The 22,686-nt window shown below is 37.7% G+C and overlaps 1 protein-coding gene across 1 annotated transcript in view; it reads left to right on the top strand.

The window, feature by feature from the left end:
- Aff2 (AF4/FMR2 family member 2) overlaps window positions 1-22,686 on the top strand; it is a 321,215-nt gene that overhangs the window by 134,323 nt on the left and 164,206 nt on the right. The window contains exon 4 of the mRNA XM_042680414.1: window positions 1,636-1,680. Within this exon, the coding sequence (XP_042536348.1) occupies window positions 1,636-1,680 (45 nt within the window). The remainder of the gene's footprint in view (window positions 1-1,635; window positions 1,681-22,686) is intronic.

Genomic DNA, 22,686 nt, shown 5'->3' with positions numbered 1-22,686 from the left:
AGATAGTATACATGAGATGATTTCCTTTGTAGCACTTACCAAAGTAGCATTTTGGCAGAAATTGTATCCCTTTTTGTTTCCCAATGTATCTCTACATACTTCCAACTTAGTTCATAGCACTGAGCCTTCAAAAATATTTGTTAAGAGAATGAGTTGAATTGTGCTAGGCGAACCCATCTGTGTTCCCGATCTGAAACCTGTGATTTTAGATTCTTTACAATGTGTTTCCAGCCATTTTTCAGCTTATTCTTATATTGTTTCTTCTACCCTGTATTAGAGGATTATTGTTACTAGAAGGGTGACTCTAAAATTATTGTTATGCATGTTAAGATATTTCTGAAGATGAAATGGGTGTTATTAATAATTACATCATGATAATAAGTATAACCTGATATTTTACTGCATAATCCAGGATGGATCGCCCCTTGTTCTTGGTGACAATGGCTTAGCCTGTTACTCTTACTTGGGATTTTGTGCTTCCTGGAGTAGGGACTCTTACTTATGTAGAGGCAATCCAACAAGTGCTCTTTGAAATTAATATATCTACAATAGTGATATTGAGAGTTGAAACTTGCTGCATTTTAATCCAATTTTAAGATTGAGGAAATCTGATGCCATAGTCTATCATTATTCATTTCATCAAATGTTATTGAGTGAGATCCAAGTCCTACCTTACTGTACTAAATTTCCTTTACATGATGCTAGGGACATGTAGAGCATGTAGCTTGCAGGACTGACCTTTCATCTCCCAAAGCCCTAAATGAGTGAGACCCACTGTAATCCTTGGCAAATGAAAAGGGAAACAAGTGATCAGAATATAACCCTGAAGAGAGTGAACGTGTGAAAGGGAGAGCTAGGAATGGCTAGAGGATGAGCCTAACCTGCACAAGTAACACAGCAATCAGTAGACATTACTCCAGGCAATTGTCCTACTCCCAAGCGCATCATACACTGTGGTATATCTGGTACTTACATTGGTTTTTGGTTTCTTGCTTTCACTAATACTGGAGCCCCTACATTAAAAGGGTCATGTATTTGACATGGGGTAAGCTCTCAGTGTGTTTCTCCTAGTGACTTGAATTTTGATTGATTACCAAAGTGTCACACAGGGAAAGAGAGCTCATGGTATTCACATGGTGTATGTCTGAGATTCTAAGTGCCAAAACAAGCCTGCAGTTCATACAGGTCAGCCTTTGTGTTTTGGAAAAAAATGTCAGGCATCAGGTTAGATTCTCAACTTCAGGGAGGAATCAATTTAACAGTAGAGGTGTTTTATATAGGCCTCATCATTAAGACGCACAATATATAATCCCATGTCTGAGGGTTGCAAATACATTAAGAATCATCTGATCAAGCTCTCTCTTTGGGTAAATGAGCAAAAAGAAGCCTGGAGGGAGAAAGGATGGCTCAATGTCCCACAGCAAATCAGTGACAGAACTTTCTGTACCTTGCAATGCTTCATTAAAATAAAACAAAATTGGCCATTTACAAATCTTGCTGTTTCGTATTATTAGGAAAAAATGTGGTACCTAGTTTTTTTCTTGATTTACAATTTGTCTCCTACAGAGTAAACTATTATGTAGTAAATTTTGCTGAAAATGCCTAAATTATATGTATTTTTTCTGTTTATTTTAGGTAAGCCTTCCCAGTGATCCAAGCTGTGTTGAGGAAATCTTGCGGGTGAGTTTAAACTTTTATTTTCATGCCTTTTAATAATGAAGCAATCTATCTGGTTAAGCTGTTGAAAGCAATTACTGTTCGGTTTCAAGGAGTATTATGATAAGGAATCTCGGCATTCCACTTCAGCACCCTTCTGATTATACTACCTGTCTCATTACTTACCTGTCGTCTCTCCAGGCTCTATCTAGTGTTAGTGAAAATTCTGTGCATTTCTGCATACATCTACGTATTCCTTTAGAGATGTGGACAAAGGTTTCCTTAGGAAACCTTCCCCATTCAAGCATTATACCCTAAATCTTTACCTTTCTGCTTTCTGGGATGGCAGTGGACCCTTACTGCTGCCACTCTGGACACTCCCTGTGGATGAGATGTGGTTATGGAGATTGTCACCTCTGATGAGGGGTGGAATGTGGGAGATGAGAAGAAATGGAAGCAAGAAAGACTGGCAAGTCGTGGCATGTTATGGGCAATGCTACTTATAAGAGTGGGAATGATATGGTGGGAAAAAAAAAACAAAATTAAAAAGCAGGAGCAAGCAAAGAAAATGTTTACACTTACTATGCCTGGCAATTGGTATCAGAAGGCAACAGGGTATCTCAGAAAGAGGAGTCATAGGAGTTAAGTTCCTGTCCTCTCTTTACCATTTGTCACTTCTGTGACTTTGTGCAGATGAGTCCAACGGTCTGACTCTAGTTCACTTGTCTGTGAAAGAAGATTCTAATACTCTAATTCTTGTATAAGCTGCCAAGTAGTATATAAATACTTGTTATTATGATAAATGATGGCCAGTGTAACCATGTGGAAAGCATGCAGGCTTTTCCATTTGGACAAGAAAACAATCTGTGTGCCAGTGAAAATTCAGCAACCCCTTTCTTCATACACCAAAGCCACTCCAACTCCTCTTAGAGTTCCTGCCCCTAGGGAAAAGCCTCTTCAGCAACCCAGTGTTTCAAGCAAGCCCAGTGAAAATGCAGCCAAAAGAGAATAGAAAACAGCAGAAAGCTGTTTACAATCAAGGTAGCCTGGAATTCCCCCTCATGACTGTCCCTGCCCAAGGACCTTGCTACTGGCCATCAGAGAGCTGAATCATCCACGTCTACTCAGCGATGAGACTCTATGGATTAAGGCAATGCTGGCCATGTTTTGTAAGATAAGAGTCCAGCAATCCTTTAGTGATCTGTCCCCAGGGCTGTGAGTTCTGAATGGAGATAAGGCAGCAGTTGTGAACTCTGCACAAGTGTGATGCACCCTAGGAACTCAGCCACTTGCTCCCTCCTCTTGAGGGCACTCAGGAAAAAATATGCTGAATTCTTGCTTCCTGTCAGCCACCATTTAAAGGCGAGAAACCTTGAAAGAAATGTCTTACTCTAGTCTAGACAGTAACCTTGTTTTCCCACTCTCTCCCCTGGGTCACAGGCATAAAAGAAGTCAGTCAGTCAAGTCTTTTTCATAACTTTCAAAGGACTGTACCATACCAATCTTCTCACAATTGAGTTCTCTACTGAAGAGCAGCCTCCCCTCACGACTTCCTAGGTGGTTCACACAGTGACTGTGGGAGAAGGACAGTGAACACATGTCCGAGGCTGGCCACGTAGAGAAAACCAATTTTCACTTAAACATGGAAAGGCAGGTTGCCTTAGTTAGTTCAGAAAAGATAGTACCCTTGAGAAAGGAACGAAAGTACTTTTGCTGGCTTCAGAAGAGAAAGAACCTAAGGAAATGTCGTTTGGGGGGAAGGGTTATAGATAGTATAAATTCTTTTGATGAATGGGCTTTTCTTTGTTGGAGAATAGAATGTTTCTGTTGTATTCCTTGTATATACGTGGAATAAAATAAGCTGTCTGGAGTTTCTGTCCCCAAATTTATGATGAATTCTCCAATTTTTGTAGAGTGTATTCCATGTCACAATGGAGTCCTCTTATTGGCGTCTCCTGCCTGCTTTTTTTTGTCTTTTTTAAATGATTTTTTTATTGTAAAAATGCTGTACAGAGGGATTACAGTTACATGAGCAAGGTAATGAGTACATTTCCTATCGAGCATTGTTACCTCCTCCTTTGTTTTTCCCCAACCTCCCCAACTCCTTCCGCCCACCAAAGTTGTAAAGTTCGTTTTCAGCATAGTGCTTGTATATCTTATTGTTACAATGGGCCAACCTGTATCCCTATTTAAGCATTTTGTTATTTCCTTTCCCTTCCCCAAATTAGAAAAATGTATATTCAAGATGCAGGGCACTGGAATCAAATACAGTGAAAACAGGGGTTATACCGTGGGGTGAGGGGGAACATACAAAGAAACAAAAAAATCACATAGGATAGTGTAAATACGTTAAAAACAATAGCAAGAAAGAAAAACTCGCTTGTGTCTTTATGTTGGGGTTCATTTTGCTTAACATCATCTTATATGGTCATATGTACATAATTTTTTACCTTTTCTGCTGGTCCTAGACATATACTAGTTATTCTACCACACCCCAGTTAGAATGCCTATAGTCAAGAACTCTAATAACAACAGATGCTGGAGGGGATGTGGCCAAAAGAGAACCCTTTTACATTGTTGGTGGGAGTGTAAACTTGTTCAGTCACTCTGGAAAGTAGTATGGAGGTTCCTCAAAAGACTCCACATAGGCCTCCCCTTGACCCAGCAATCCCACTTTTGGGCATTTACCCAAATGATCACAAACAAGACCATAGTAAAGCTACCAGTACAACTATGTTGATTGCAGCATTATTTACCATAGCTAAGATACGGAACCAACCCAGATGCCCCTTAGTAGATGAATGGATCAAGAAAATATGATATATGTGTGCATATATATATATATACATACATACACACACACACACACACACACACACACACACACACACACACACACACACACAATGGAATTCTATGCCTCTATCAGAAAGAGTGATACTACCCCATTTGTTAAGAAATGGAAAGACTTTGAAAAAATTATATTAAGTGGAGTAAGCCTGGCCCAAAGAAACATAGGTCCCATGGTTTCCTCCCTGCTTTTTAATCACATGCTTATGTCTGTGAGTTTGAAGGCCTTGGAGGACTGGGGACAGTTGAAAAGTATGTCCATTAATCATTTCCTATTTGCCTCCTTTTAGAGGAAAGTCCTTTTTCTCTTTTGCTTTTCCTCCCTCTAAGCTCCTAAGTGCATTTCTCCCAGCAGATTCTCAAGCACAATCCCCACTCCTCACTGACAGGGAGCTCTGGGGAGAGAGAAAGATCTGGCTTCTGAAATGAACTAACTTCTAGCAGTGTGGTTGTTAAGTCTTTTCCTCTAAAAACCAAGGCCTGCTTACCTTTCCCCAGACCCATAGCACATTCTCTACCTCTGGTAAAGGAATCTTTGAACTGTATATATTATTTGCATATACACATATACATGGAAATCTTAACTACTGTTTGCCTCCCAACTTTCCAACCCTGTTCCCTCCAACTGTTCTTGCCAGACAAGCACATGCAAACGCACTTCATCATACCCTGGGACAGATTATTATTAACCAAGTACAACATGAATTGTATAGCCTCTACTGCCAGTCCCTCCATCCTCCAATGGAAATAATTTGGTCTCATGTATGTTATTTGGGTTCTATTTCTCAAATATGCCATTCAAATTCTTACCAGTTGGCTTTCATTGATGGTGCCTCTCAACAACTCCACTTCTGCCCAGGACTTCACTTCTTCTCTCTGATCCGGGCTCTTGAAATATACTGGTGCTCACCTGGCCTCTTCCTTCAGCAGTTGCTTCCTGTCTTCATGCCTTTGCAAGCTCAATCACACTACAATAAGCTAACTTGATCTAATAGGAAGCCTTATTTTCATTTTCCTAGAGCAGGTGATTATTCTCAGCATCTCACCATCATTGTATTATTTTAATTATAAGAACTGAGATAACTATTTTATTAGTTCAGCTTATCAAGGTCCAGAGAAGTTAAATGCTTTTCAAACAAGAGTAGAGCTAGCACGTGCAGATGTAGAATAGGACATGGGCTTTGTTTTCTAAGTCTGAGAGACTTTGCACAATACTCAGCTGTCAATCAGCCTACCCAAAACCCACATTGAGAATTGCTTGATTTATACCATTTGATTCAGACAACGGCTGACATTTCTAGCAACTTGAAGAAAACTAACAGGCCAACATAATTGAAGCAGGTGTTACTAATAATTTTATTTTCCTTTCCTTGCCATGTTTTCATACTTTCAAGTCTCATTTAAAATCTAAAGACATCAACAGTAAATTCAGTACAAATGACAGAAGAAATAATAGATAATCGTAATGTGCCACCTGCTGTATTTCAGATATAACTATGTCATCATATATGTCCTTGAATCTTTTCCACAGTCTCAGTGACTGTATAGTCAGTCATACTTTGCACATGGAGTGAAAGCTAGAGCACTGAAGCAATTCGCCCCAGGTCACTGGTCCCCACGTCTCTGAAAAACATTACGCTATTCATTGCTTCTGGTTCTATTGCCTAACTGGAATCTAACCTTATTTAACAGGTTCTAGCCATTTCATAATTAGTATTTTAATTGAATCAAGAAATAATTCATTTCAGTTGTAGTTATTTCCTCGATTTGTACAAATTCAGTCATGCCAATGTAATTTCAAGTATGTTTTTCTCCCCAATAAACCCAAACTTACCAGCCTCTGAGACCTTTTCCATCAAGTTGACCTCCCACACAACACACGGGGAAAACTCAGATGCCTCTGCTACTTGCCAAGCATATTATTGCTGATTATACATTTTGCAAATCAGAAACTTAAAGGCAGCAATCTGTGTGGCACAGCCCCGCTTGTGTGCTTGCTGCTGTCGGCATGTCATTTACTCTAGTGTCAAGCTACTCTCAAGTGCCAGCAGAAATAAAAATTAATAATAGCTCTGGCCCCAGTGATGGCATTTTGCTCTTGCAATTCATCTATCATACAAGGGATTCTGAGTCTGCTCATAGGAAATAATATGGGTAGCACTAGCAGCTTCCTTTCTGAGCATGAGGTTTTATGGATCCCAGTATCATTTCTGGAAGAGTGAAACAAGGAGTATAGCATTCTCTAAATGCTGCTAGCTAATGTTAGTTGTTCAGTAATTATTTTATTCTTCAATAAAATAATTGGATCCTCATAAGAATTTTCTTAAAATATCAACAAATATTCAATTAAATCCTTTCTAGAATCAAAAATGCGGATAGCACGCATCTCTTAGATTTGATCTTGAACAGATTGTGTTTCCTAGCAAAGTACCTTCTGTCGTTGGTAATTTCATAGGCAAACATCTGTAAGGGCAATTCACCATTTATGAAGGATGCTGAATGTGCTAGCTAGGATTTAGGAACTTCATTTGATAAACTGTATCTTCTTACAATTTCCCTTGCCATATGGATCAGGTTGGTAAACACCTACATGGGCACCTCTTTTTTATTACAACGTGATCTGTGTTTACAGAATTTGAAATTATGGCAATTCTGCTTATTAGGTTTGTGTTTTATGTTAATTTTACCATAGAATGAGCCTACCAATAATGACAGGGCAAACATTTACTTGCTATTATTGTTTTTCTTTTTAACAGGGAAACAAATGAGAAGGCCCATCTTAGGAGTGAGGGAAAAAAAAAACTGGATCAGGGAACAAAATTGGTCAGTCAATTATGTCTGAAAGGAAATTTGATTATATTAACATAACTGTGCAGCATAATCAAGCATCTTTCAGTAAAATTTCTTTTATAAATTTAACCAATAATTAGGCAATTGATTTTATATCCTTTCAAATTAAGGTATAAATAATGCTCAAATTGAAATCATGCATACAGTTTTCTATATAACTCTCCATAATACGAATCCTTCTGGAATGTTTCTACTCATATCTATCTTATTCTGGCATGGACTTTTGAAATTCTAGTTTCTTAAGATACTAGTATAACAATGGAATTCTATGCCTCCATCAGAAAGAATGACATTGCCCCATTTGTTAGGAAATGGAAAAACTTGGAAAAAATTATATTAAGTGAAATAAGCCAGGCCCAAAGAAACGTAGGTCCCATGGTTTCCCTTATTTGTAATATCTAGTATATGTATGAGTCAAGCGGAAAAGGTCAGATAATGTGATGTCAGGAAAATGAACCCTTAGATGTGTATTTTAATGTTTTTTTCTTTCATGCATGTGTTTCTAACACATTTATAAGATTATCTCTTTGTTGCTTTGTATGTCCCTCCCCCACAGTATAACTCTTGCTTTCACTATATTTGATGTCAGTATTACTTGTGGAGGAGATGGGGAAAAACCAGTTGTTTAAGGATACAGGTGGACCTGTTGCAACAATGAGAAGTACAAGTTGTCATGTCCAAAACGAACTTTACAACATTGGTGCGGGGGGGGGGGGGGGCTGGGGGGGGGGTGGAAGGAGAAGGATTGGGATTAGGGGGGGAGGGGGGAGGCTGGGAAGGGATGTGAAGGGTAAACAAAGGAGGAGGCTGCAATGCTTGGTAAGAAATGTACACATTATCCTGCCCATGTAACTGTAACTCCTCTGTACAGTATGTTCACAAATAAAATTAAATTAAATTAAAAAAAAAAAAAGATACTAGTATAGTGTTCCATCTAAGAAAGAAAACCATCACTACATGTAATTTAGAGTATAATGAATGTTACCATAGATGCAGTCAAATAAGTAGACTAACTAATGATGTGCCCTCTGCTAATTCGATGACTAGTTCTTACCTAATGACACAGAGAAATAAGTAAGTTTGTCAGCAGGTGAAAATGCCCTTGACTGGGTAAATTATGTGAAGAATTACCTTTTCTGAAGCTAATCCAAAGCACTAATGGACTTAATATGTACCATGCATATGTGAGGTGAGCTATTTATTGAAGCAAATTAGCCCATAAAAGAATATGACCCATTATTTGCCTCCCAGTACTCATTTCCTCTTTTGTCAAGCACAAACCAATGCAGAAGAAAGATGCTAAATTTAATTATAACAACTATTATGTGAACAATGTAGGTAAGCCATCCAGTGTGCTTCCAAATGCACTTAGATTCTGTCCAGCAGTTTAAATATTTTCATTTGGAATCTGGAGGTTTTCAGGCTGAGGTGAATTTTAAATGGTTTCACAGAAGTCATTGGGAAAATGAGTAACGTGAGTAACAAGGTGACTGACCCAGTGAATATTGGGAACCTTTCAAACATGGAGAGATGTCAGGGAAGAGATGATGTCAAATATCAGTAAGTTAGCAACCCAGCATTTGTCTACCCAGGGAAGGAGCAAGAGTAGTCTCTTTAAAGTAGCTGAGTAGATATGAGTCCCTATATATCTTAGGTAAGCTATAAAATAAGTCTGTCTTCTGTCAACCTGTTTCTTTTTGTGAATATGGTGAGTTATTATTTCCTATAGAATTGAGTGAAAGCAGGTGAGAATTTAAGGCACGTGCAGAATTTACACCTGCTTTCTGTATCTTGTATATACAGAGAGGGTAATGAAACAATGTATTGGTTTGGCAAAAAAGCATGCTAGGCTTATCTAAAAGAAGTAATAGCTTCCAACTGTCATTTGACAGCCTGCTATGCTAGTGGAATAGGGCTGGAAGAGGAAGAAGTAATACAAGGATGTGAAACATTCATTTGCATCTCTGTGAAAGTACAACCAGTGTCTAGAAAATGCATCGAGAAAGCAGTCTCTGAGCCAATTTGGTAGGCATCTTCCAGTTGTGAAATGTAAAAAGAGAGTAATGAAACAAGGCTAATTTCAGAGAGAAATAAGTTTTAACTCCATAGTCGATCTCACTAGAAGACATCTACAAGCCAGAGCTATATGCGTTCATGATGATCAAACAGGGAAGGAACCAAGAAATGATTTTTATGAAAAAAGCAAAAGCTACGTTGGATCCTTGGGTATAAAGATTTGAGATAGGAGCTTACAAGGACTAAATTTGAAGATTATATGAGAAATTCCACAAGTAATCAATCCATATTTGCGTAAAGCACTTTAGTGGCCAAAAAAAAAAAAAAAAAAAAAAGGCGGAACAAGATTCTGCATTGCAAATAGGCTGCAGAGCCAATTTTGGTTGATCAGAGAGAAATAAAGGCCAAAGGCACTCAGTCACACACTTATATGTACTAATGAGAATTCCTGCTGGTCTGGAATTCTTTGAGACCCCTGAGGGCCTGAGGGAAGTTTCTCTCTCTCTCTCTCTCTCTCTCTCTCTCTCTCTCTCTCTCTCACACACACACACACACACACACACATAGTGTCTGTGAAAAAAATTATAGATATGACCAATATAAAACCGCATAGAATTGAACAAAAAAGGATAAAATATTACACATAAATATAAGACATTTTAAATTTATTTTCTTTTCTTTAGGGAGTTGTACTAAAGAGTTGCCATTCATCTGAGCACTTCATGAATACAATGCCTGTTGATCAATATCACCCCTTCCAATATTCTCACCCATCTCTCCCATCCTAGACCTTCCCTCACTTTTCTTAATTTTTATTTTATATATAGATAGCTAGATAGATTATGTATCTTCATCTGTTTCATCTCTTCAGCATCTTCACCCCCCACTTCTACCCACCCATCCACCCTTTTCCTTATTTTTCTTAGTTCTGTGGCATAAACAATGCATTGTTGCTTGCATTCTACTCCCTGCCCTCATTCATTCTTCTACCCTTTTCCTCTTGACTACTCCCCCTTGCAAGTACCCATTTCCTAGTAGTCATTATGTTGGGCATTCACTTAGCCTTTCTAAATAATTATACTCTTTGCATTCTCCATAGATTCTATTATGGTTCAGTTAAGTCATTTATAACCACTTGGGTGTTACCCAATGTTTTTATTTGTATATTTATACATTCATTCTATTTCCCACTAATGAGGGAAATCATGCTTTTCTGTGCTTCTCTCTGTCTGATTTACTTCACTTAACGTAATCCTTTCCAAGTCGCTCCATTCCCTTACGAATGGTTCAATGTCATTCTCTCTAATGGACAAGTAAAATTCCATTGTGTAAATATACCTAATTTTTCTTGAGATTACATTAAAGCCACCACAACGACCATTGCAGCTTTATTTACCATAGCCAAGGTATGCAATCATCCCAGAGGCCACTCAATGGACAAATGGATCAAGAACTTTTTGTTTTCATTTCAGCCTAAGTTTCTGAATGAGACAGTAGGGGAAGGAGGCAAAGAGGTAAAGTTAACAGGTTTGAGACTAGAGATCTCCGAGTGATACCATCGACACTATATTTTTACAGGTTCCAATCTGTAGGTTGTATAATTTTCAAAGGTGCTATAGATTCAGAGGCCACTGATGAATGGGTCAATGACAGCTCAAAGGTCTCAAAGACATTGAATAAGTTGTCCCAAATTACATAATCATCAATCATATAATAACTAGACAGTTGACACAGAATTGAACCTTGTGTTGGCTGGAATCCCAAATACACACTAACAATGATACTGTTCATTTACTTAGCATTATGTTTTTACCTGGCATCGTTGTAAAGATTGCCCATATAGTAAGTAGTGATGATCACTGATGTCAGGAAACAAGTGCTCTTATCCCCTCCCCGTTACAAATAATAAGACTGAAGCACTTTTAAGTTCAAGTTATTTCCCAATTCAATAACTAACCAGTGGCAGAGCCAGTATTTCAACCTAATCAGAGCATGTTTTTATAACATTATTATATTTTAGTTTAATTATTTAGTTTGTGTCAGACTTGGGGTTTGAACTCAGCACCTGGGCATTGACTTTGACTCTTTTGCCCAAGGCTGCCATTCTACCAGTTGAGTCACTGCTCTACCTCTGGCCTTTTGCTGGTTAATTGACATAAGAGTCTCACAAATTTTCTTACCTGGGCTGGCTTCGAACCATAATCCTCAATTCTCAGCCTCCTGAGTAACTAGGATTATAGGCCTGACCCATCAGTGCCTGGCTAGAATATGTTCTTAGCCATTTTGCATTCTGCCCTTCACCAGGGCTGAAGGAATAGGTTTTAAATAAGTATTGCTAGGCTCACCTTCTGGCTCAGTGGATAACAGTGAAACTAGGAATTACTGCTAATAATTCCAAAATAGGTGGACCAAATCTTAAAAATTTCAGTCTCACAGTAGTGCTAACTCTATAAAAATATACTGGTAGTATTTAAAATACAGGAGAAAAACTTAAGCAGCATTTTATACACTACTCTGAAATTGTTGGGGTTTTTTTTTTAATTTTGTTTTGTTTTTGTCAGTCATGGGGCCTGAACTGTGGGCCTGGGCACTGTCCCTCAGCTCTTCAGCTCAAGGCTAGCACTCTACAGACACTTGAGCCACAGCGCCACTTCTGGCTTTTTCTGCTTATATGGTACTGAGGAATCGAACCAAGGACCTCATGCATGCAAAGCAAGCACTCTACCACTGAACCACCTTCCCAGCCCTGAAATAGTGTTTTAATGGAAGACAAGTACATAGAGCAGAAGTTCACAAACTTTTCCAGTGAAGAGCCAGATAGTGTTTCTGGCTCTGTAGGGCAACTCGTCTTTGTCTCAGCTATTCATCTTTGTTTCCATATATGAAAGCATCCATTGTCAACATGTAAGGAATGCATATGACTATGTTGCATTAAAAGTTTATTTAAAAGGCAGGCAATGGGCCACATTTGGCCTGTGGGAGATAGTTGGTTGATCTCTAACTTTGACATGTAGAACTAAGACCACACTTGCAATGTGTTTTTGATTTCTAGGCAGCTAATTTTTTTTTAATTCAGGAACATTTTTCCTTTGTTTTGTTATACTCCTATGAGTTTTAACATTTGTATAGATTCCTGAAATCACCTCCTGGAATAGGTTACAATTCAATTCCAAAGGATTATCTCATATGACCCTTTCGCAGTGAGGTATGCATCCCTTAATCCTTAAGAAATCACTCACCTTGTCTCTGCCACTATAGTTTTGCCTATTCCGGTAAGTATATATCATTGCCATGATGCAGTGTGCAACCTTGATGAAATAGATTCTTTCACTCAGCATAATGACTTTGAAATTCACTTAACTTATTGCTCATATTAATAATTCTTTCCAGTCTGTTCCTAAGTAACATTCCATTGTATCATATACCAACATATATTTATCCATTCATTTATTGAAAGGTACTTAAGTTATTTCTGGGTCATGATAATTATAAATATTGTTGGTATTAAACATCTCATATAGATTTTTTCTTCAAAATGTATTTTCATTTATCTTCCATATATAACTAGGAGTTTGATTGCTAAGTTGTATGGTTAGTATATGTTTAACTTTATTTAACGGCTAAGTTGCTTCCCACTTTGACCTCAACAAGCAATATATTAAAAGCTCAGTGGCTGAATACTGTCTGATTTCTATTTTTATTTAAGCCTTTCCAATAGGTCTGCAGTGGTTTATTATTGTAGTCTTCAATTGCATTGCATTTCTTAAAAGACTAAGGAAGTTAAACATCTTTTCATGAACTTATTTTCCATATGTGATTCTTTTCTGATGACATATTCAGATCACTAGCAGAGGATAAATTTGATCTAGGAGGCCTCAATAGTGGCATATCAAACCACCCAAGTCCAGGAGAGAAGTTACGGAGGGATAGTAAAAGGACAAAGGAAGAATTATCTAGGCATACATCATTGTTAAGCTAGCAAAGTCTGTCTTTTCTCATGTGAATAATATTCTTGATAACTGATTATTTTGCTATCTTATATACAAAATTGTGATTGTATTGTCTAATATTAGGATCATTGGAAGGATTCACTGATACGATGCATATGAAGCTCCTAGAATACTATTTAGAACACTGCAAATATCAGATCCTTCTTTTTTACCCATGTTCTCAATATGGGTTCATCTGAGGAGGACTTTGTCACTATATATGGTTTAAGTTACCCAGAATCTGGAATATCAAAACTCCAGAACATTTTAAAAATTATTATTATTATATTTAAGTCATTGTACAGAAGGGTATCAACTCAACATGTCAGTTTGTGAGTATAATGCATCCTGATCAACATCACCACTTCCATCATCCCTCCTCAATCTCTTTCAACCTCACCCATCCCCTCAATTTTCTTGGTTTCATTTTCATATATGTGTGTTAAATATTGTAATGGCATTCACCCACCCCTCCTCCTCATCTGCTTTGTCTTGTCAGTAAGGACAAGTTGGCACCAATCCTGCCAACTTCATGACTTGCCACACCTCACCTCCTGTGTGTCCATTGATGATCCATCTTCCCCATGTTTCTTTCTTTGCCCAACTGTTCCACCCCCCCCCCCCCCACTACCTTTGTGTTGGCTGCTTCCTCTACGTGGAACCCCACACATTCCTTTCCTGGTCACTACCTGTCCACACAATTTAAGAGGAAGCACTGAAATTGTTTATATTAAATTAATTAATTTATCTATATGTCTTTGGGATGCCCCCAGGAATTTTGTCTTTATGTGAAAGAAAGGTTATCTCTCATGGCAGAAGTCCATTAGGTCTTGGTATAGGTTGAATTTATTTTGCCTTTTGGCCTAAATCAAAAGTCCCTTGCCATACATTCACACATACGAATGTGACAACTAGCTGTATAAAATGCATAGTGTGGATACAAGGTAAACACCTTGGATGACTTGAATTTGTAGAATAATGGTAAGGGAAAATGAGCTTACGATAGTATTTCCACCAATAATGATTGAATTTTCCACAAAAAATATTCTAAGTTAATAAACAGATAATTGTTTTTAGTGAATTGAACAGTTGCACAACTATCAGTCATTATGATGACTCTGTTTCTTATTTTCCCAAAATGATACATTTAGGTCAACATTTTGTGCAAAGGTTTTCATTTTCCAGGTTTGTTTGTCTGTTTTCAGTGAAAGCCAGACTGCCCCAGCAGCTCATCCTTTGAATGGGTCTGGATTCTTGGAAACTTTTCTATTCTGTATTCTCCTAGACATGAGTCTTTTATGTTTTAGGAACTAGAATATGCACTCAGATCTGTGTACTTGCTAGAACCAGTCTCCCAGGCCTTTTGTTTCAGTCATTTTTTCACATAGATGATTGGGCTTTTTCCTGGAGCCATTTTTGCCCTTTACCTGCTACCTCTTCCTCCCTTGGAGCCAGTCTTACAGATCCTTTAGGTTCATTCCTACAAATGGGCTTTGATAACGTTAATGGAGACCCTATCAGTGCAGCACAGCTACTTGTATACCCTTGTCTAAAGATTGGTTTTTCTCATCGAAGATCATCCTTTAAACAAAATGGTTAAGTGCAGAGCTTTGAGTTGGACACACATGGATCAATGATGGAGGAAGAGACATTACCGAGCCCAACAAACCAACTGACTCAACCTTAACCATCAGTGAGGTGACATTTTGTAGTCTCATTTCCCTCAACTGTTATTTAATACCATTTCTACAGCCTGCTTTTACTCGATAATGCTAATATTGTCCTTTTAAACAAGCAATGACTAAAGGCAGGATGCCATATGCTACTACAATGGGAGACACAATTCTCTCAAATAATGCTTCCATACTATTCACTGTTTGTTATCTTTATGATTGTAATAAAGCAACTTCCATGTGATACCTTCTTCCCCTCAGTGATTTTTTTCAGAGGCATTTGTGTCTAGGAGCCTATGCATTGCTTCATTAAATGCCCTCTACCCGAACCCAAAGTCCTTTAATATTGGGATAAGCACACTCATGTGAACAGACTCAACTTAATTGGAAATTACAGATAACTAAGAACTAGCTACAAAACATTAAGAACCAATCTAAATGGAAGAAGAAGTGAAGTCATCTTCATTGTCTAGGCTTCTGACAGTATTCTACCCAGCTTTCTTCCTAGTTCTCAAGACTTACTTGTCAGGATTTGGAGGAAAGCTGAATATATGTCCATGTTAGAGCTTTGCAGTCTCCAGCAGGACCCTGCTGCTTTTTACTACAAATATGAGTGGCAGGTATGAGGTCTGGAGCATCTGTCCAGATGTTGTCAGAGCCCATCTTGCTGCTGTCCTGTGGTAGAGAACAACATTCATTGTTGGAAGAAGTGCGATTCTGAAAACAGAAACATGCCAGTGGCACTGAAATGGACCTCAAGGGAATTCAGCAAGTCCTGCCCGTGTCATTACATTTTCTGTGACCCTTGGCTCATCTGTTCCTCAGTGCTATTTTGCACTGTCCAGTACAGCAACATCAGCCTCTGGTAGCTAGCTTAAGTTAAATTCAATGACATGTTTCCGGTATTCAGTACAAAGAGTGAGGGGGTGTGGGTTATAATAGTAGGCAATACAAAATGCAATATTTTTACTACTTACCAAGATACACTGAACAGAACTGCTTCTAAATGATTTCTTCAGATCTTTTCTAGATCTTCAGCTTGAGTTTTATCATTAAATAAGACCAAACCTCGTTTTATCTTTTCAAAGCCTATGGATACGAACTATGTTTACAACACTTTAGATGGTTTATTTACACTGATACTATGTATGAACATAGAAATACAATACTACTGTAGCTCTGAGCACTGCCCTTTGCATAGAAGGAAGAACCATAATGAGGGAAATTTGGGCATGAATCTGGTTTGATGTGTAGACTTACCTCTGGTGTAAACCTTAGGAAGCTTCCTTTTCTTCTATTCATCAAGAAGCAATGGCTTAATCTCAAGCTTCAGGAATTAGCATATACATGAGAATTTGCAGGTTTCTTGTTACAGAGAAATATTTTTTATAAAAGTCATGTCTTGATTCATACCTCTCTCTTCCCTTCTCAGTGTGTCTTACTACTCCATCTTTTTCCTTCTCTTCAGAAATTCATCTAAGGTCTGTCATTTAGATACACTGGCTTTAGAGGATACTATGCTTTGTAAGACGAAGTTGCTTATCTTGAGTTATTACATGAAAACCAAATCTGGATAAATAACCCTAAAATAGATGAAGTCCTTAAGAAAACCCACTGAGTTTACAAAGTTTCAATTAAACTTGATGAATGCTTACCAGCAGCATGATGAGTATATTAATCATATTGTACTGTATAGTTGAAATGTGCTAAGACAATAGATCTTAAATGTTGTTAGAAGAACAAAAAGATAGCTGTGTGAAGTAATGGATATATTAATTGGCTTGATTTGAATAATCATTTTATTATGTCTACATATATGAAAACATCATATTGCATGCCATAGCTACATAAACAATTTAATCATTTATACCTACGCCAATCACCAGATGATAAGGCAAATTTAATATATCTAGCCCTCAACGTGGAAGTATAAACTTGACAGTGAATTGAGAAATTACTAAGTTTAAGAATAGGGACTTCAAAACAATTGTGAAGTAGCTCTTAAAATCATCAAGCTATGGTCAACATCTATGAAAGCAATAAGACTGTCTTCTCTCAATAACGACATAATCTGCCCATCCTTAAGGCCCAGTTATTTGATATATAAAATAGGAAATCTACTTTCTTACAAATGAAACATAAATCTGTCCTATAATTCAGCAATACCATCCGAAGTCAGGATACAGTAAAGCCACTTGCACAATCATGTTCATTGCTGTACATTCACCATAGTCAAGGTATAGAAACAGCCCAGATGCCCTTCAATGGATGAATCAAGAAAATGTGAATTTACACACACACACACACACACACACACACACATTATTTATCCATCTGTTAGGAAAAGTGATGTTACATCATTTGCAAAGAAATGGATGGACCTTAAACATTATGTTATGTGTCATAAGTCAGATCCAGAGAGACAAATGACAGTTATAACATTATTTGTAATTCATAAATATATATGCAAGCATATACAGAGTCATGGCACAGATCCACAACATACTTCCTAAAGTGTGGTGTAATCAAGGAAAGATTTAAATGGTCTAACTACTTTGAACAACTGACAGTCTAACAAAATGAATACCAGGAAGCTGGAACATGGGTGCTAAAGAGGTGAAGTTAAGGGGAGGATGATAGATGAATAAAGGGTGAGGAAATTTAGTCATAATATTGAATGTATATATGTGGGAAATTGAGGGGATGGCTTGGATTGGGAGAGATGGGAGTGAATGGTGAAAGGGGTGACATTGATCAAGATACGTTATATACATAAATTGACATGTTGAATTGATAAAAAGAAAATGTGAATTTTTGAATGGATTAAAAGCAGTAATATAAATGAGACATTCAGGGAATTGTAGCCTTCACATACTGCATGCTTATACTGAATTCTTATTCTGACTTTTCTTTTGGCTGCTCAACACTTCGAAATTTTTCAAAGTGTGATTTTGAATTCCATATTTCAATTCATCATGGATTCTCAATTTGGTTTTGTGAAGCAGTTTAAATTGACCCTATGATATTCTTAATTATGAAATGTATAAACCATTTTCACATCTTTAATGCAGTGCATAGTCTATTTTTGCACTTTCATTTTTGACCATTCTGTAGTTCAGAAGGCATTTTGCAGCTTTTCCAATTGTCACATTTGTTTAATTAGCCTGAAGACCTTGCCATGCTGGTTTTGCCAGTTGTATAACAGTCTCAGTGGGAAGCTTGCAAATCCCTTTCCAGGATTTTTAAAAAAATTATTTTGTAATTTTTATCCATCTTCATAGCAAAAGGAAAGACAGTAGGAACAAGACACAGTGGTGGGGGTAGAGGGACAAGGTACTGTGACAGTGGGAAGAAAGATGTGGTTACAGAGCAATATTAAACCAGTGGGTTGACAGTGGCTTCTGGACAAGAGTTACAAAGTGATTACAAACAGCAATCTGAATCCCAGACTTGAGAGAGGCAGACAGGTTTATGTGGAGGCAAAGAGGCCTCTATGAGCTATTTATTTACCTCAAAACTAGTATTACAATTGCCCACTAGAACCTTCTCAGCAAAGGGTTTGACATTGTTCCTTTAGAATCTTCTATTTGGGCCTGTACTAAATTTATAGCTGGGAGTGTAAAAGTATCGATCTGGTTACCCTAGAGATAGTATAGGCTGCAAACAGATGGATGTTTAAAGAGGATTTAGAGACAGCCATGGGCAATGGATTCACACAAGGTTATTAGGAAGCTTTGGTGAGATGAGAGGAGTCAGTTGGATTTCTTTCCTTCTTCAAGATTGAGTGAATGCTTCACTGTATTAATGTGCTGTCATCAAAGTCACCAGTGGTAACTATTAATGATAAGCATTTGGATAATAGGAACCATATGTAATTATATTTTTATTTAAAACTTTACTCAGAGTCTGTGGGTATAACTCAGTAGTACAACACTTCCCTAGCATGTACAGGGCTCAATTCTGAGTTCCAGAAAACAAAAGAGGAAGTTATAAGAAACAATCACTCAGTGTTGAAATTTGAGGATGATACTGAGTTGATGGTGAACAAACACTTAGCACATTGTGTCTTCCACAGTTATGATTTCCAATGACAGTGTTGCAATCAGGTGCTCCTGGTTTTGTGCTATTTGACAAGTGGTTATTTTCAGCAAAGTGAGAGAGCCCTGCCTTCCTAACTTTAGAGTGGTGTTGAAGCCCCATAATTTGCCTATGGGCCCACATTTTCCATCTACACTGCTGTCCCCTAGAGTGTTCACATTGATTTCAGAACGTTCTCTTTCTCTATCAGTCAAACAACTTTTTAGAAAAAGATGTAACTCTCTTGTGTTACTTCTTTGCCACTCTTAATATGGAATACAGATGCTATTTGTTTCCCATGATTTGGAATCATTTCAGAGTAAAGTGAATCTGAAGACAGGAGGGACTGCCCCAAGATTCAGGAACACTTGGCCTGTTAGGGACTTCAAATACTCAGAGAAAGCTTTCTGAAGCAATTTCACTGGGGGTGAGGAGTGATTTGGGTATTGAATTCAGGCTATTGGAAGGAGTTTAATGCCTCTGTTGGTTTCTTTTTATTTTATTGGAAAGTGTCTGTAGGCAGGTGGAGGGCTGGGTGTTCAGTAGACTGACATCTTGTGATGAATTTCCTCACTAATTTCATGTGAATAGGACAAAACAGTTCTCTTTTATCCCCTTAGTCCTGTGAGTCTGTGATTTGAAGATTGAAATAGCTGTTTTAGAGGAAAGACAATTCCATGCAAATCATATTGGATGGAATTTCAGCTGTATTAGTGACCTGGTGGCTTATCTTTACTGAGCTCAGAAATAATGAGAGAGCAATGCTGTAGCAAAATTGTTCACTGGAGGCCTCTTTCCATGAAAATAGATATTACTTCTTTTTCCACAGCAATTGAGCCTTTGTTCCTTCTAAAGGCAGTTGTCATGAACTCCTCATTACCATTTTTCTTAATGTGAGAAGTGTAAACTACAAGAAAGCTATCATTTTTGAAAAGCTACGGTAGCTCTTAGAAATAACATGTGGAGGAGACGGGGACAAACAAGTCGTTTAAGGATTCAGGTGGACCTGTTGCAACAATGAGAAGTACAAAATGTCATGTCAAAACCAGCTTTACAATGTCGGTGGGGGGGGGGGAGGGGGGGGTATGATTGGGTGGGAGGGAGGGGGGAGGCTGGGAAGGGAGGTGAAGGGTAAACAAAGGAGGAGGATGCAATGCTTGGTAAGAAATGTATGCATTATCCTGCCCATGTAATTGTAACCCCTCTGTACAGTATGTTCTCAAATAAAATAAAATAAAATTTAAAAAAAAAAAGAAATGTACTCATTATTTTGCCCATGTAATTGTAACTCCTCTGTAAGGTATTTTCACAATAAAAAAAAAAAATGAGAAAAAAAAAAAAAAAGAAAGAAATGGTATACCAACGCCTTGTGTAATGCTTTGGAAAGGCTTAAAGTAGGGAATTCTTGAAATGTATCCTTCTGCCCTCCTTGGCCTGGAGTTGTCTTTCTCTAGTGACTTTTTCTTATAGTGCAAGCTTCCTAAAGGATTGAAAGACACTGCCTCTTCCCCCTGTCTCTCTCTAGCAATAGCAGAGCCACAAAACATTTTGCTAATTGTTGGAACACGAAAACAATGTGTATGTTGCTCTCTTAGGAAAGAAACAACCCAGACATGTTTATTTGAGTTCTATGTAGAATGATAAGTATTGACGTTCATTATCTTACACGGATTTGGTTTATGAGGACTTTAACCACCCAAAGCAAAGCTGGAATCTGTGCTTGGATCCAGTCCTACCTCTTGACTCTTGAATGCCTTGCACAGAGTATATACTCAATAAATGACTTTAAATGAATGAAGTTAAATATAGATTGTTTAACGTGACGTGTGGAGATGACCAAATAAATATGAGTGAATATCCTTCAGTTGGTTTGCCTGAACTGGAGGTAAAGGAGCCAACTAGAGGGTAATTGTAAAGATAGAGCAATAAATCAGGGCCCATAGTATGCATATAATTCATGTGTCAAAACCTGCATTGTAACCATTGTGGTTAATACAAAAATGCAGGGAAAATTAGAGCAATTGAGGGCTTAATCTGATCAATGTACATTATACACATGTATGAAATACCATGGTGAAAACTCTTTGTCTAATATATGGTAAGAAGAACAAAAAAACCCAAAACGTTTAAATAGGGATACAGGTTGACCCATTGTAACAATGAGATGTACAAGGCACTATGTTGAAAAATGAACTTTACAATTTAGGTGGAGGTGGGAGAATGGAGTGTAGTTGTGGAGATGGGAGGGAAGGGATGGGAAGGGGAAAACAAAGGAGGAGGCCACAATGCTTGATAAGAAATGTACTCATTACCTTGTCCATGTAATTGTAACCCCTCTGTACAGTGTTTTCACAATGAAAACCATCGAAAAAGAAAGATCTCATGTTCTGAGGATATAGCATAAAATTTTATCCAGGAAAATGACATTAACAAAACACAGCTATAATATTATAGAAGCTTGGGAAATGCCTTAAGTTTATGTATTTAAAGGGATGGTCACTGGCTATAGTCTATGGCCAAATAATTTGAAACAGAGGACCTGACAACACATTAGTGAACTTAAAAATCACTTTTGAAAAAGTGCCAGGGCTCTGGTTTCAAATTTAGCTGAAGAATGAAAGACAAGTTCAGAGGTTAGAACTTAGTAAGAACTAAAGCATCAAGAAACCTCTGAATCCTTGAACTAAACTGGGGCAATGAGCAAAAATATTTTCTCAGGTGTCATTTGGTTAGAACCTTGAACTTGTGCTAATTTAGTCTTTACCACAGAAGCCATGCAATCCAGTTCAACCAATCTAACAATCTCAGGCTTCTGGTCTAAGTGGTTCGATATAATGTATAGAAGTGTCCTGATAAGGATTGAAATGTATTAGGCCATCATCCATTGAGAGAATGAAGCCCTGTGAGCTCAGGTTGCTGCTGCCCAAACTGTACAAAAATGAATGGGAACAATTAAATTATGCCTAGTACATGATTATGGTATATAATATTTCCTAGGCCATGCCAAAGGCATTTTCTTTGAAATGTCTGATGGTTAAATGTCTAAGGAGTTCAAAATGGTCTAAAAGAAGTTTCAGAGATCAACTCTACACCTGGCCACACATGCCTCCATTACATCCAGCAAGTAAAATAGAATTGATTGCCTCTGGCAGCAAAATGAATTGATTGACTACACAAAGAAAGCCTCAGAGTACCAATCACAGCTCTCTTCCAGTGGAAGCTTGGTTTGGTGGCTTCCAGGGTAAATGTAACCACTATGAGCTGGATCTTTTACATGTACAGTCCTGGGGCTAAACAGAATATTTTCATTTACTAATAACTTTGATACATAGAACTACTTGTCCTAACTTCTTAGTCCACAAAGCAAGTCCCAAATGCCATCTATATACAAGCTTTTCATTAATTTGAAGATCTTCTTCAGACCTCCTCCTCAGTCTCTCTTTTCTTTTTTTTTAATCTTTTTTTTCTACTTTTTTTTAATTGTGAAAATACTGTACAGAGGGGTTACAATTACATGGGCAAGATAATGAGTACATTTCTTATCAAGCATTGTAGCCTCCTTTGTTTCCCTTTCC

Source organism: Dipodomys spectabilis, unplaced genomic scaffold (assembly GCF_019054845.1).
Source record: "Dipodomys spectabilis isolate Male_0828 unplaced genomic scaffold, ASM1905484v1 ptg000060l, whole genome shotgun sequence".
Lineage (NCBI taxonomy): Eukaryota > Metazoa > Chordata > Mammalia > Rodentia > Heteromyidae > Dipodomys > Dipodomys spectabilis.
Note: the sequence above shows the minus strand (reverse complement) of the source record. Positions and strands in the feature narration are given on the sequence as shown.